Here is a 14,135-nt window from a genome sequence, read left to right on the forward strand (position 1 = left end):
AGGCCAGGGACGGAATCCTGCTTTTTCTAACGCACCTGGTGCACGTACGACCGTGCCCAGCCCCTCACAAAGTGGGAAAGGTGAACTCCTGGGGAAAGCCTTTAAAACTTGGTAATATAATAGTGGTTAATGAAGTCTGCCTCATCTGAAAGAAATTTCTCTCTTTGGACTCAGAGTGCTCAGTCATGAGCAGAAGGATTCCCGGTCAGGAAAGAGCCATTTCCCACTGCTGGTTGCACAGGGCCTAACTTGTGGGCATTAGGTTCTGCCTGCCCTTCCGTCTCCCGCCTGCCTCCGCGCTCTCTCCTGAGGTCGCCCAGACGCCCACCGGGCAGCCAGAGGGACAGCAGTAGTCCTGCCCCATGTTGGGCGGGGCATGTCTTGGTAGCGTTTCCTCTCCTGGGCGATCGCAATGAAAAGTAGCCTGCAGTGTTACAACACAGGCCAAACTGTGAGTTCTTTGGTCACGGTTCTTACTGTAAAAAAATAAAATAAAATCCTTTGCTTTTGGAACTAGTTGTCGAATTCTGTTGGGTTTGGAGGAGTGACTTCTATGTGGTGATCTTTTTGTTTTTGTCCATGTAAGAATGTCCAAACCTGTAGAGAATTTTTAGAAGAATTTATTTGAGCCAAACTGATGAAAAATTGCCTGGAGGCAAGATCTCATGTTCAGAGAAGAACAGCTTTGCAGTTTCTTTTATACATTTAGAAGTAAGGAGGGAACCTAGGGAAGATTACATGAAGGCTGGAGAACCAGGGACAAAACAGTTAAGAAGATTATGCGCTCTCTCGAGGGTGGTTAGCCTTGAATTGTCTGGAAAAGAGGATTATTCCTGGCATTGCATGACCTGCCCAGGTGGGAATGTATGATGAGCTCACCCTGTGAGGTTCCTTTCTGTTAGATTCATTATGGCGCCCCCTTTTGGTCCACGTTATTTTTAAAGGTTGTATTTATTGTTACAGAGAGGGAAAGGGAGGGAGAAAAAGAGGGAGAGAAACATCGATGTGAGAGAGAAACATTGATCAGTTGCCTCTTGCACGTGCCCCAGCTGGGACTGAACCTGCAACCCAGGCATGTGCCCTGACCGAGTGTCAAACTGATGACCTCTCACTTTGCAGGATGATGCCCAACCCACTGAACCACACTGGTCAGGGCTTTTCTTCTGCATTTTGAAGCTGTGGTCCTAATTAGCAGCTGGCACCATCTCGTAATGGAAAGAATAAGGGAGAAAATGTGTCTTTACGTTCTCTCTGTGTGGAGGAGACTTCACTTACCCTCCCGATAGCCATGGCCTCCTGGGGCCAGACTTAACAGAGCGTTTTTCTCCCCCAACTTTTAAATGGTAGCTTCAATTTTAAAATAAAAACAAACAAAACTACTGTGTGGCCAAACAGAATGCAGTTACGAGTTTGAGACCTTTAGATTTAGGTGTTCGTATGATCACAAGATAGTTCTATTGTTTGGTAAAGAAATACAGATGTTATCTTCAAAAGCACTTGGGTGGTTTAAGGTCATGTTGGTTTAAAAAACACCCTCGAGGGCCCTGCTGCGGTTTAGTTCAGTTCTCCTTAGCAGTTTAAGTCTCCCCAACACAGTGCCTTACCGAAGGTGAGAGCTCAGCAAGAAAAGGTTCTTGGTCTCTGCTCATGCACAACTTGGGCTGGTAGTAGTTTTAGTTATCCCGACTCCACCTGGTCCTTGCAGTTCTCGTCTCAGTGCTGCCGGAACAGCCTAACCTCTGAGCTTCGATTCCAGATCCCTGGGACAGAGAGTGCAGTTGGCTCCCACCGGGTCAGGCTGGTGCCCGCCCCCCGCACTGGTTTGGTTGGCTGTGTCTAGGGAAGGAGGGCGGTGGCATATAAGGCCTCCCCTTCCAGCCCAGAGATGGCAAGTGTGGAGTGTGGCCTGGGAAGCGATGGTAGGGGTCTCTTGGTACACCCAAAGATTCATTTCTCCCCTAGAGAGACAAGCAATAGCTTCTTTTCCACTTCTATATTTTTGTTGTTCCCAATTGAGATGCACAGAGCACCCAGGTAGCTCCATTACCTGCCTCTAGCGTAGCGAAGTCAAGTCTGCGTTCTCTAAAGGACTACTCACACTCCCAGGAGCTAAGTTGGATGCAGGACCTGCTGCTTCTCAGTCAGCCGTTTCTAGCAGGTTCCGCCTCATGCTGCAGAAAGGCCCAGCGTCTATGGAGCACATCCCGGGCAGGCTGGGGTGTGCTGGGGTGCCCTGGGGTGCTGCTAGAGGGGTGGTGCAGAACCCACACACCAGAAGGATGAAGGTATTTGGGCACGTTGAGGGAGTGTTTCCTTAAACAGTTATGTTAGGCCGCAAGCAGCAGATTTAAAGGGTGTGGCGGTGACTTGGTGTAGCCCAGGGGTCAGGTGACCACCTCCTTGTTGCCAGATCTGGCCCGCTGCTTGTTTCTATAAAGTGTTACCGGAACACAGCTGTGCCCACTTGCTTATTATCTGCGGCTGTTTATTGACCCGCGGTATCAGAATAGAGGAGTTGGAACAGAAACTGTGTGGCCCCTACGTGGAAAAAGTTTGCCAACCCCTATTTCAGTCCATTTCCCCTGAGTGTCTCCTGAGACCGAGAACAACAGGTGCGATGAGGTGAGGTTCTTGGAGGAGAGAAGGAGGTATTTGAGAAAAATGTCTAGGTAAATGCTGGTAATTCAAAACAGGAAGTGTTCTTTGCTGTTTTACCCACCTTGAGTGGTTGAGTGGATTGCTTGACGATCCTGTGGGAGTTTTAGTGGAGATGTGCCAGGCGGGAATCCCTGCACTCGGTTTCTGAGAGTATCCACTGTAGGTGACTGCTCCCTGCCCAGATAATCTGACCAGATTTTTAACCCACCAGCTTCGTTTATGTCTTTTAAGCAAGCCTCTTTCATAGCTTTATTTTATTACTTTATAAAAGAAATACAAGTTGATTATTTAGAATTTTGGAAAATGCCTGGTGGTATACAGGAGTAAAATAAAAATTTCCTATAATTCTGTCATTGGGAGTGCCCTTCACCTGTGGAGTTAGAGCTAATTAACACTAGATATTAGGTATTAATAATCTTCTCACAAAGTCAGGAGCATATACCTACAATGTTACATGTTTTTAAAAGTTCATGTATAGTGAACCTTCTCATATTATTATTTTTTAACATAATTTTTCATTGCACAGTATTTTCACATGTATATTCTGTGATGTACTTAACTCCTATAGCTGTCTGTTTCCATTGTTTCAGAAATGGCATTATGTTTCTCTCTGATTGTTTCCTTGGGATACATTCCTTGGATTAGAATTACTGGCTCAAAAACTCTGAGCATTTATTTTTGAGGCTTTCAGTAGACATTGCCAATTTATACCCACCAGAAGGGTATGAAAGCATCCAGATTTTTGTAGTAAATGGAAAGGTAACTGCATTTTTATCTGAAAGGCTTTGCTAGGTTAAATGTTGGTGCAGGTGACCTTAACCTCAGCCACTGCTTGCTTGAATGCATATGTCGAGTGACTGTGTTATTTTGGCTTCTTTTTCCTTGTAGGCTCCCCCTCCCAAGCCACCCCGCCGGCAAGGAGGCTGGGCAGATGATTCCTTGAAGGCTTCAAAGTGAGTACCAGCAGCTCAGGGGAGGGGAGGGTGGGCAGGGTGGGTCTGGGTGGTTTGCTCCTGTGTTGTTCCTTTGTTTTTTTATAACAGCTTCACTGAGATGTATTCACATACCTTATGATTCACCCATTTAAAGTATACAGTTCAGTCATTCTTAGCCTAGTCACCGAATTGTGCTATTATCACCATAGTTTTGTTACCCCAAAGAAACCCCGTACCTGTTAGCAGTCACTTCCCATGTCCCCCCAGTCTCCCCAGACCTGGGCAACCACCAGTCTGCTTTCTGTCTTTATGATATGCCTGTTCTGGACGCGTCATGGAAACGGACTCACGCGTGATGTGGTCTTTTTGTGACTGGCTCCTCTCACTTGGCATTATGTCATCAAAGTTCATGCGTGTTGTGGCATTGTGTTGTTCTTAGTGTGACTTTCTAAACGGATGGGGTTGCCTGCCAGTAACCGCTAGATTACAAGGCATTTTGGCCTTTCATTCCTTGCACTAAGTTCTCGATGAAAAGTAAACCAAAAAAGTATTTACGACACCAGTGGGCCGGCCAGCTCTCCCGTTTGACAACTTACGATATACTCAGAAAGGGAATTCCTTTTTCTCAAGGAATACACGTGACTCTTGTTCCCCGTTTCCTTCGGCAGGAAATCTCCTGCAGCAGCCGTTGCCTTCAAAGCAGCACTGCCCAAAGTATTTTTTCCAGTTCTTTCCCCTTCCCCCCCGCCTTCCTCTCCCCACCTCTGAGAATACCGCACCCCCCCCCAACCTCCCCACCCCAGTCATTTGAAGACAAGTTGCAGTGGCCATGGCCGTGACATTCTGCCTCTGGAGACTTCGGCGTGCCTCCGCAGATGACAGGCGTCCTCCAGATAATCAGGTCACCATCACATCCCGGAAACTTCGTAATGACTTAGTGACCAGTTTAAACTTCCCCAGTTGTCCCCAAACGGTCTTCTCATAGCTTCGGGATCCAGTCGGTGTTTCACGCATTGCATTTGGTAGTTCTGTCTCTTTCTAGTCTCTTGATCTTAAATAATAACTCCAACCCCTTTACCACCTCCACCCAGAACACTGACATTTTTTAAAGAATCTCGGCCAGTCTTCTTGTTGAATAGCTAACACTCTCCATGTTTTCTGGTTAATTCCTCATGATTACATTCACATGAATGGTTTTCGGCAAGAACAGATGGTAACGTGTCACAGGGGTGTCCAGCCAGCGGCCTGCGGGCTGCGTGTGGCTCGGGATGGCTGTGAGTGTGGCCCAATGCAAAATTGTAAATTTACTTAAAACATTATGAGATTTTTTTTGTGATTATGTGTCACAATATAGTTAATGTGTGGCCCAAGACAACTCTTCTTCCAGTGTGGCCCAGAGGCGCAAAAAGGTCGGACAGCCCTGGGTAGAAAGATGTACTGAGAGATGTCTCATTCCCATCCTTACCCCCGCCAGCTCATTCCCACCCCTCCCCGATGGGTTCCTGTCTGGCTTTTCCTTCCTCTACTACTTTTTATAAAAAATAGGCATGCATATATAAATTTAAAAATGTATCCTTCTTTGTTTCCATACATTTAGATTCAACCAACTGTGGCCCCGCTGCCCGTTTTTCTAGATCATTTTACTGGAATAAAAGCATGCCCTAAATCTGACTTTTGAAATTTAGATTTCTGACCCGTGTGGAAGGAATTTCAGTGTATGGTAAGAGGTATGGCTCTAGTTTTCTCTTTCTCTAAATGGCTTTTGTCCCAGCACCATTACTGTGGAAACTCGTCTCTCCCGGGGAGCTCGGAAGCCGCTGTCACCGTATTCTGCGTTTGTCTGTGCGCCCGTCTGCTGTGCGCGTGCCGCTCTGCTCCGTCCGTCTTCCTGTCCATTAGGTACCACATTCAATGTAACGCTACTTTTTACATTTATTTACTTATTTTTATCTATTGGTTGTAGAGAGACACGCACACACAGAGTGAGACATTGATTTGTGGTTCCACTTACTTATGCACTCATTGGTTGACTCTTGCATGTGCCCTGACCAGGGATCGAACCTGCAACCTTGGTGTGTCGGCATGATACTCTAACCAGCCGAGCTACCCGGCATGAGCCAACCTAGCACTCCTTCTCTGTATTAACCAAGAAGAAGGTGACTTTGAAATGTAGGTCTCATACATTACTGATGAGAGTCTTAAAGAAGAGCTCCATTTTTCTTAGTTATTAGAGAATTTTAGTGTTTTTGATATCTGTAATTTGTTTTGAAATGTGAAAATGAGACAAATCCTGTATCTGCCTCTTAAGAGAACTAAAGAGGATCTCAAGTATTTATTCCTCAATGAACATACTGAAGGTTTTTCCAGATGAAATCGGTTTCCTCTTGGAGAGAGATGCTTTTCCGTTCCATGTGTTATTTTTCAAGGGACTCACTGGCTCGGCTCCTCTGTCTGTGGTCTAGTCCTGACCCCAAAAAATGTGGGCGTGCCCAGGGCTCGTCCTTGAACTTCCTCTCTCCTCTGCTAGCATTCGTTCTTGGCGTGACCCTGACCCAGCCTCGGGAGTGTAACTGTCACTCAGATGCTGATGACTCCGAAACGCCCTTCCCAGCCCAGGCCTGCTCACGGACATCCAGCTGTCCACGTGATGTCACCCCTTGCATACGCACCTCAGCCCTAACACGTCCAAATCGGCCCTCTTAGTCTCCACCCCTCCCACTGCACCCCCTAACCCGGGCCTGGCAGAGTCTTCCCTGGAGCTCTGCAAATGGCAGCCCATCTGCCCTGTTACTCAGACCGTGAGCCTGGGTGGGGATCACCCTGGAACCCTCTGTTTGTCTTCACGCCTGTCCGTCTGTCTGCACACCGCGTTGAGTGTGAGGTCGGAATACAGCTGCTGTCTGCTCGGCCAGTGCCCAGCTGCAGCTGCCCCCGTTTCTCGCGCTGACTCGAGTGAGCACCTCCTGTCGCCCTTTCACCCTTGCGCCCCTCAGCCTTGTGTCCACAGAGCAGGCGACCTTTTCAAAACATAGGTGAGGTCATTTGACCTGTCTTCTCCCAACCCCCCATGGGCATGTTCCTGCCAGTTAAACCCCAGAGTCCTTCCTCACTGTGGCTCGGAAGGCTCGGCCTGACCTTGGTTTATGTAAAGCGGCACCCCTCATCGCTCCGTGTTCTCCTCGCCTGCTTTATGTATTCACGGGTGTGACATATGTGCATATGTACGTGTGTGTCTGACACAGGCACATGCTGTCTCTTTCTCTCTACTGTAACGTAACCTCCATGAGCGGCGACACAGTCTCGTTTCCATACTTCCAGAACTCCCAGCAGTGCCCGTCCGTAGTAAGCACTCAGTGACTGTTGAACAAATGAAGGACCAGATCAGTGATTTGGACTGATCACTTTGCTTTCAGCGAGGGGTGGAGCTCTGGAAGGCTGGCAGACCTGTTGGGAAGGTGGCGGTTTTAATGCAGGATGACGAAAGCCTGCACTAGGGTGGTGGTGTGAGCGTGGACAGGAGAAGGGGTTTGGAGACATTTCGGAGGTAGAGTTAATGGGAGTGCCCTTGGTTGAATGCAGGACAGAGCGAGGAGTTGGAGGTCACCGCAAGGTGCCGTATCACAGGAACCTCGTCGGGCGGGCTCTGTTCTTCAGGGAGGTGTCCTTGTACGAGGGCGGTGGGAGGGCAGTGAAGCTGCTTGTGCCGTCAGCAGGAGGAAGCGGAAGGGCCGTTGACAGATCTGACTGAGGCCCTCACAGCCCCAGGGGTGGGTGAGTTTCTGGGGTGCCATGTGCACAGCACTGCCCAAGACCAAGAGCAGGGCCTGTGTCTTCCCCCTCAGTGGCTAGAGGTGTCGGGTGCCCGGGCTGTCTTCGAGGCCTGCCCCGTCCATCTCGCTCTCCTTACGTGCATCTCCCTTCAACCTGTCCCTCCTCTTGGCATCAAAGTCATTGCCTTGCCAACAAGTCCATCTGGGAGCCAAGCTCTCTGGGCTCTGAAGTTGCCTCAAGTGGGGTGCTGGTGTGACCGTGGGGAATGGAGCGAAGGGAGAGGCAGCCAGACTCGGTAGAGAGAGGAAGGAGAGGTAGCAGTCTGGGTAAGTTTGGCTCCGAGTGTCTGTTTTGGGGTTTGTCCCTGCATGGATCTGCAAGGGAATGAGGCAAGTAATGGTCCCTCAGGGACTTTCAGGACTTTGCTCTCAATGTCAGCCGTCATTTTCAATCACCCTCTCCCTCCCAGCCATTAATTTTGGCCCGGGATCATGGGGACTTGTCCATCTATCACTCCTAATTGACACTAAATGATCTGTCAGTTTATTGATGAACGGCAGGAGTGGAATTGTCACAATATATTTTACTTTCTAACAACTCCTCCTGACAATTTTACCTTGTCCATCTCACTCCGCTCACATAAATCTCCATTGGCCGCTCATTCCCTCTCCCGGGCTGTCCGGGTGCCCGCCGCTCGTGCGCCACCTGCACGCGTCAAGGGCATCAAGATGGCGGCGGAACAGCCGTGTGCTGGGCCTGCGGCTGCCCCCTTCCCTCCTCCTCCTCTCCCTCTTGCTTTTTTTTTAATGGCCTTGATGTTCCAAGAATACTAAAGGGCTTCTGTCCTCTCTCACTGTGTCATTGCCATACCAGACTCTCTTTACCTTCTTGTTAGCAGTGAGTAGTTAATTCTTATTAAGCCACAGTAGTGTGAAAGGCAGGCGCTCACAGGGCTGCTGGGCTCCCAGATCAGTGAGCACAGTTGCCAATGTGTGTCTTGTCCTCTTAGCCCAGCTCAGTTATAGCCTGTCCGTCCCCGTAGAAGTCAGTTTCTCTGAAAGGTGTTACACTGGCTGGAGCTCACTCAACACAGAGGCGAAGCTAGCTGGAGCTTCCCCACTGGTGTGCGTGCACTGCAGTGTGGGTGCAGGTGTGTGCATAGGTGTGCCAAGGTGTGAGTGCTCTGCCCTTGGACCTGCTGGGCCAGTCCCACGCCTGCCAAGGCCCCAGGCCGGTCACCTGTAAACACTAGCAGTCTTATATGTCCAGCCCGGTTTTCCCTTCAAATGTTATTTTTAGGTCCTTCAGGCCTTGAAAACGATGGGGAAGTTCCGAGTTACATATCTATAAGGGCATGTAATTATTTAGGCCTAAGAGGGTGTGGGTGTGGGTGTGAAAAACACGTTATCTTTTATGAGGCCAAGGATGAGTTAGGGGAGCTTGACAATATATAAAGGATGTCATTCCTCATCCCTCCTTCCCTTCCTGCTAGAGTTGGTTTTTGCTAACTGATAAGGACTGTTTTTGTTTATTAACCGTCATTCCATTATCGTGCCTGTCAGCATTAATAATGACTCCTTAATGCCATCTGACGTCCGGGTCACACACAGGTGCTTCCGTGGTCTCAGAGATGTTTCTTGCCGCCGGATCGCAGAAAGGGCAGGTCCAGGTCCGCACCTGGTCGTTCCGTCGTCGGGTGTCTTTAGTCACTGTATTCGGCCGGCAGCACTGCACGCCCGCCGCCACCTGCTGTCGCCCTCCCCTCCAGCCATTGATTTTCTTTTTTTTTTTGAGGACCTTGTGCCATAGAGCGTCTGAGTTCTGGATTTGGCCCATTGCTTTCCGGTACAATGTCTGATCTGTTCCTTCAGTTCCATGTTCTTTGTGAAGCTGGAAGCTAGATTAGACCTGGGGCAGCTGGGGGCCAGATTCAGGCTCACGCCGGGTAGGAGCGCTTTGTAGGTGGTGCTGCGGGTCCCCCGCCTCGTCACATCCAGAGGCCCAGGTGACGGGTTCCGTGTTAAGCGAGGCTGGGACTGACCAGTGGGGTTGGAGGGTGTCCTTCGTTTTACGTTCCCCACCACACCCCCGCCTGGTGGTCACGGTGTCCATCGGCGACTCGCTTAGAGCCGTGACGTCACTGAAGGGTGTCAGGGGGCGTTTTTCTCGTTGTCCCTGGTCAGCATACATTCTCGTATAGAGCACTGTCTCTCATCAACGGTGTGCCCCCTGAGATACAGTTTATACCTGTCATCCCACCTTTTCCCTCCTCCAGTCTTATTTTGAAAAGTTTCAAACCTGCAGAAAAGTTGCTAGAATAGTACAACAAACACCTTCCTAATTGTAAATGTTTTACCACTTGTGGCCCTGTTCTCATTCTCTGTGTTTTGTTTTCATTTTTTACTGAACTGTTTGAAAGCTGCAGCTGCTTTTGCGGTTGCATCACTAGTACCCAGGAACCAGTTACTTTGCAGGGGATTTTTGTCTGTGTTGTTTGCTCCTGGGTCCACAGTGCGCAGCACACACAGTTGCTCAGTCTGCATTCAGTTAGTGAGTGAGTTGGGGCATTTCTTCCGGAGCTTCAGTAATTAAAATTGACCAGCTAGCCTTGAGTTCCAGGAGAGTAAAAGAGCTTAATCCTTGACTTCACAGTTTCATCAGTAAGCATAATTTGTTTAGAAGTTTCGAGAATTGATTTCCCGCATGCTTCCCTCAGGTACAAAGAACTCAGGACTTGTATGGCATGACCAGGCGGGCACCGTGGGTGAGCAGTCATTCGGCTGTCCGCGAGGTCGCTCGTGCGGCAGAGACGAGCGTCCGATGGGGGTGAAACCACACGAGGTGGCTGTCTGTGGGGGGTGGAGAAGGGAAGGTCATAGATGGATAATTGTGCGCCGTGTCCGGTAGCCCTGCCCGGGACTCAGGTGCCATGTCCCCGTTTCTGTGGCTTTTGGAGGCGCGTGCCGAGCTCCCTCCCTGGTCCCCTGTGTCAGCTGTATCGCCAGCCCCCCGTCTGCGTTTGTGCTCTGCCGCCGCATGGCTCCGGCACACAGGAAGTTCGGGAATGCTGGCTCCAGGCCGGCAACCGCCCGACTCTCGCGCACCCTGGGCCGTTGTCGTGTGGACTCCCCAAAGGTAGCTTCTTCCTTTCTCTCAAGGTGTGTTCAGAACCTGGACAGAAAGATGGTAGAGGGAGATCCAGATGAGTTTTTAATTTCAGTGAACTTAGAGAATTCATGTGGGTTTTGTTGTTTTTAAAGAAAATTAGATTTTAACTGCATTATTGCTGTAAATCCGTATACCTTCCGTAGAATCTGAAAATGAATTAGCACCTAGACTGTGTGCGTTGGAATAGCTGGTGAGAGACACGTGTCCTCACTGAAGTGGGGGAGAGCTGGGATTCTGTCCTTGTGCCGTTCCTGTCCCCAGACACCGTGTCGTTTGGTAGCCGGTAGGCGGAGGGCTGAAGAGGAGGGCTGGGCGATGGAGGGACTTCGCTGAGCTGCCCTTTCTCCCTCGGCCCTGACGGTGCACAGCGTGAGGCACTCGCTGGAAGTCGCCCTTCCTGGGCAGGGGCGAGGGCAACACACATTTGCTCCCTTTGTGGCCGCGTGATCCGGGCCCTGTCCCTGGGCCGGCACTTGCCTCCAGGTCTGGCTGTGAGACTGAACCCCTTTTTGTGACGACAGTATTTTGCCTTTTTAGGGAGCAGGTCTGTCTGACCTTGGAGTGCAAATGTAGCAAAGTTGAGAAAGGCGCGTCATTTCCTCAGGAGAACTGTGAGAGAGAGAGGAGGATGCACAGACAGTACGCATTCTGATGTCCTCATCACTGTAGGACTTCATGCCGTCTTTTGAGATGCTACAACTCTTAGTGCATTTTGATTTCATTACTTATTTCTTTTTAAAATAAGATATGTACATAGTACAGAATCCCAAAGATAAAAAAGGGTGGGATAGGAAATGGAAGTCTCCCCCCCTTCCCTGCTCCCCCAGGGACCCACTTGCGCTGTGTGGAGTTCCCCAGATTCTGTGTGTCCTTCCAAAGACACCCCGTGCATTTCCAAAAACAGAGGTATACTGTGTTCTTGAGTTGCCTCACACAAATAGTAGTCTGTTTTTCTTTTCTTATATAGTAATGTTCTTTGGTGATCTTTCTGAATTTCAGCCTAGAGCATTGCTGCCTCGTTTTTAAGGGCTGTGTAGTACTCCGAAGTCCGTACCTCAGTAAAAGTAACCCTGAGCAGACAGTAGTTGTGCCATCTGGGCAGGCAGAGAGGGCAGACTTCCAGTGTGTGTTCCAGCAGTTGCCGTAACATGACCCTTTGGGAAGGGTCGTGAAGGCTGTGGATACGGTGCACATAGGTCCCATAGGCTAGAGAGCGCATAGGAAGCACGCGCCCACCTCTTCCTCACTGAGGACTTGGGGGAGCATTTTCGTCACTTCCACTTGGCCTGACGTAGTGATTTTCTGTTCGGAGCAAGCAGAGATGCTCTATGTTGTAGTCACTGCAGTTTAGGGCCCTGGATGGCTTGTCTAGCGTCACAAAAGCAATTTGCTTATGCAAATGACTAAGTGTGAAATAATTGGAATCTTGTAATTCTGTCAGTTGCTTCCCAATTGAAGGCGATAGCAGTCTGTCCCGTAAGCGCCGCGTGGAGTAGTAGCAGTCAGATACTCCACCTCCCATCCGGGACAGGGGAGGGTCTCCCCGACATGTGGCTCTGTCCAGCTCCCTCCAGAGTGGAGGTGAGTGCCCGCCCTCCAGGTAGGCGGGGCAGAGCCCACACGGTGCCTTGGGATGAACTTGTGGCTCGTACGCACCAGGGAAAGGACAGCCCAGGCCCCATAGCACACAGCGGCTGTGTTTCTGAGGGCTGAAGTCGGCAGTGCTGCTTCGAACTTGCCTGCGGGAGGCCTGCTAGAGATCACAGGGCACGGCCTGGTCCCCACCTCCCTCAGAGCCTGCCCCCAGCTTCCTTCCAGGCCTGCAGCTTTTCTTAACACGTTGACTCACCTCTGAAGTTTGTCTTTGTAACTGAAAACCAGCAGCAGTTCCGGAGTGGGCTCTTCATGCATCTGTCCAGTGAAGGCTTTGACTGTTGACAGACACTCTGCGGTGTCTAGTTTCACAGGAGTGCGGATTCTCCCGTGACTAGACTCGGCCGCTTCTCGGGGCCAGAGGCAGGGGGGTCTCTGAGGGTCAGGGAAGGAGTGGCAGGCACGTAGAAGTGCCCCTTACATCACAACAGTCAAAAAGCACAGCGTCCTGTGGAACCCCCCCATCGCTGTGGGTCGTCTCAGTGCAGAGGCCTCACGACCAGAGGGTGAGCGGCAGTTTCATCCGGGCTCCCGCCAGATTCCGGTCTGGGTCTGCGTGAGCCCTCCGTTGAGGGGGGCTCCGTAGACGCTTATTTTGTTTTAATAAAGTTGTTTTTTTTTAGAAATTTTTTTTTAAAGATTTTATTTATTTATTTTTTTTAGGGAGGGAAGGGAGGGAGATAGAGATAGAGAGAGAGAGAGAGAGAGAGAGAGAGAGAGAGAGAGAGAGAGAGAGAAAAAGAGAGAGAGAGAGAAAGAGAGAGAAACACCAATGTGCGGTTGCTGGGGGTTATGGCCTGCAACCCAGGAATGTACCCTGGCTGGGAATCGAACCTGGGACACTTTGGTTCCCAGCCCGTGCTCAATCCACTGAGCTACGCCAGCCAGGGCTTAATAAAGTTGTTGTACAAGCAAACCAAGAACACCTTAATGATACAAAAGTTCAAACAAGACACAAAGCTACCTTTGCTTGGAACTGCCATCTCCTCCAAGCCTAGTCATCTCTCTCTTTTTTAAATGTTGGCATTTCTTTTTTTAAAAAAGATTTTATTTATTTTTAGAGACAGGGGAAGGGAGGGAGAAAGAGAGGGAGAGAAACATCAGTGTGGGGGTTGCCCCTCATGTGCTCTGTACTAAGGACCTGGCCCCACAACCCAGCCATGTGCCTGGCTAGGAATTGAACCGGTGACCCTTTGGTCCGATGCCACTCACTCCATTGAGCCACACCATCCAGGACGTAGTCAGCTCTTTATTTTTTTAATTTAATTTAAATTTTTAAAATTCTTTTTAAAAAGATTTTATTTTATTATTTTATTTTATCTTATTTTAATTTAATTTAAATTTTATTTTATTATTTATTTTAGAGAAAGGGGAAGGGAGAGAGAAAGGGGAAGGGAGGGAGAAAGAGAAGGAGAAAAACATCAATATGTGGTTGTTTCTCATGTGCCCCCCTACTGGGGACCTGGCCTGTAACCCAGGCATGTGCCCTGACTGGGAATTGAACCAGCGACCTTTTGGTTTGCAGGCTGGTGCTCATTCCACTGAGCCACTCCAGCGAGGACTAGTCATCTCTTTAGAAGGGACAACTGGTAATAGTTTGTTGGTTTCTTTCACCAACAATAGGTATATTTTTACACAATAGATTTACACACACACACACACTCTCATGTATTTTTTTACATAAATGGGATCAGATTTTGTTCATTTTTTTCATTTTTTTTCATTTTTTGTTTAAGAGTACATCTTGGAGATCTTTAGCACAGGTAGATTTACCTTATTTTTCTAACTGCTGCCTAGTAATCTTGTGGCGTGGATGTGTTGTTCCCCTGTTGGTGGGCATTTAGGTTATTTCCGATTGTTATGTCATTATGTACCCCCCACCCCCAATTCTTAAATACATCTCACCTTTAGGAAATTTGCAGCTTTGCCCTCTGATCCGCACTCCGCCTT

At 49.3% G+C, this 14,135-nt stretch overlaps 1 protein-coding gene across 1 annotated transcript in view; it reads left to right on the forward strand.

Moving 5' to 3' along the window:
* The window catches only part of IFT43 (intraflagellar transport 43), a 74,854-nt gene that overhangs the window by 26,036 nt on the left and 34,683 nt on the right, over positions 1-14,135 (forward strand). The window contains exon 3 of the mRNA XM_028507569.2: positions 3,547-3,611. Coding sequence (XP_028363370.1) covers positions 3,547-3,611 — 65 coding nt within the window. The remainder of the gene's footprint in view (positions 1-3,546; positions 3,612-14,135) is intronic.

Source organism: Phyllostomus discolor, chromosome 1, assembly GCF_004126475.2.
Source record: "Phyllostomus discolor isolate MPI-MPIP mPhyDis1 chromosome 1, mPhyDis1.pri.v3, whole genome shotgun sequence".
Classification (NCBI taxonomy): Eukaryota; Metazoa; Chordata; class Mammalia; order Chiroptera; family Phyllostomidae; genus Phyllostomus; species Phyllostomus discolor.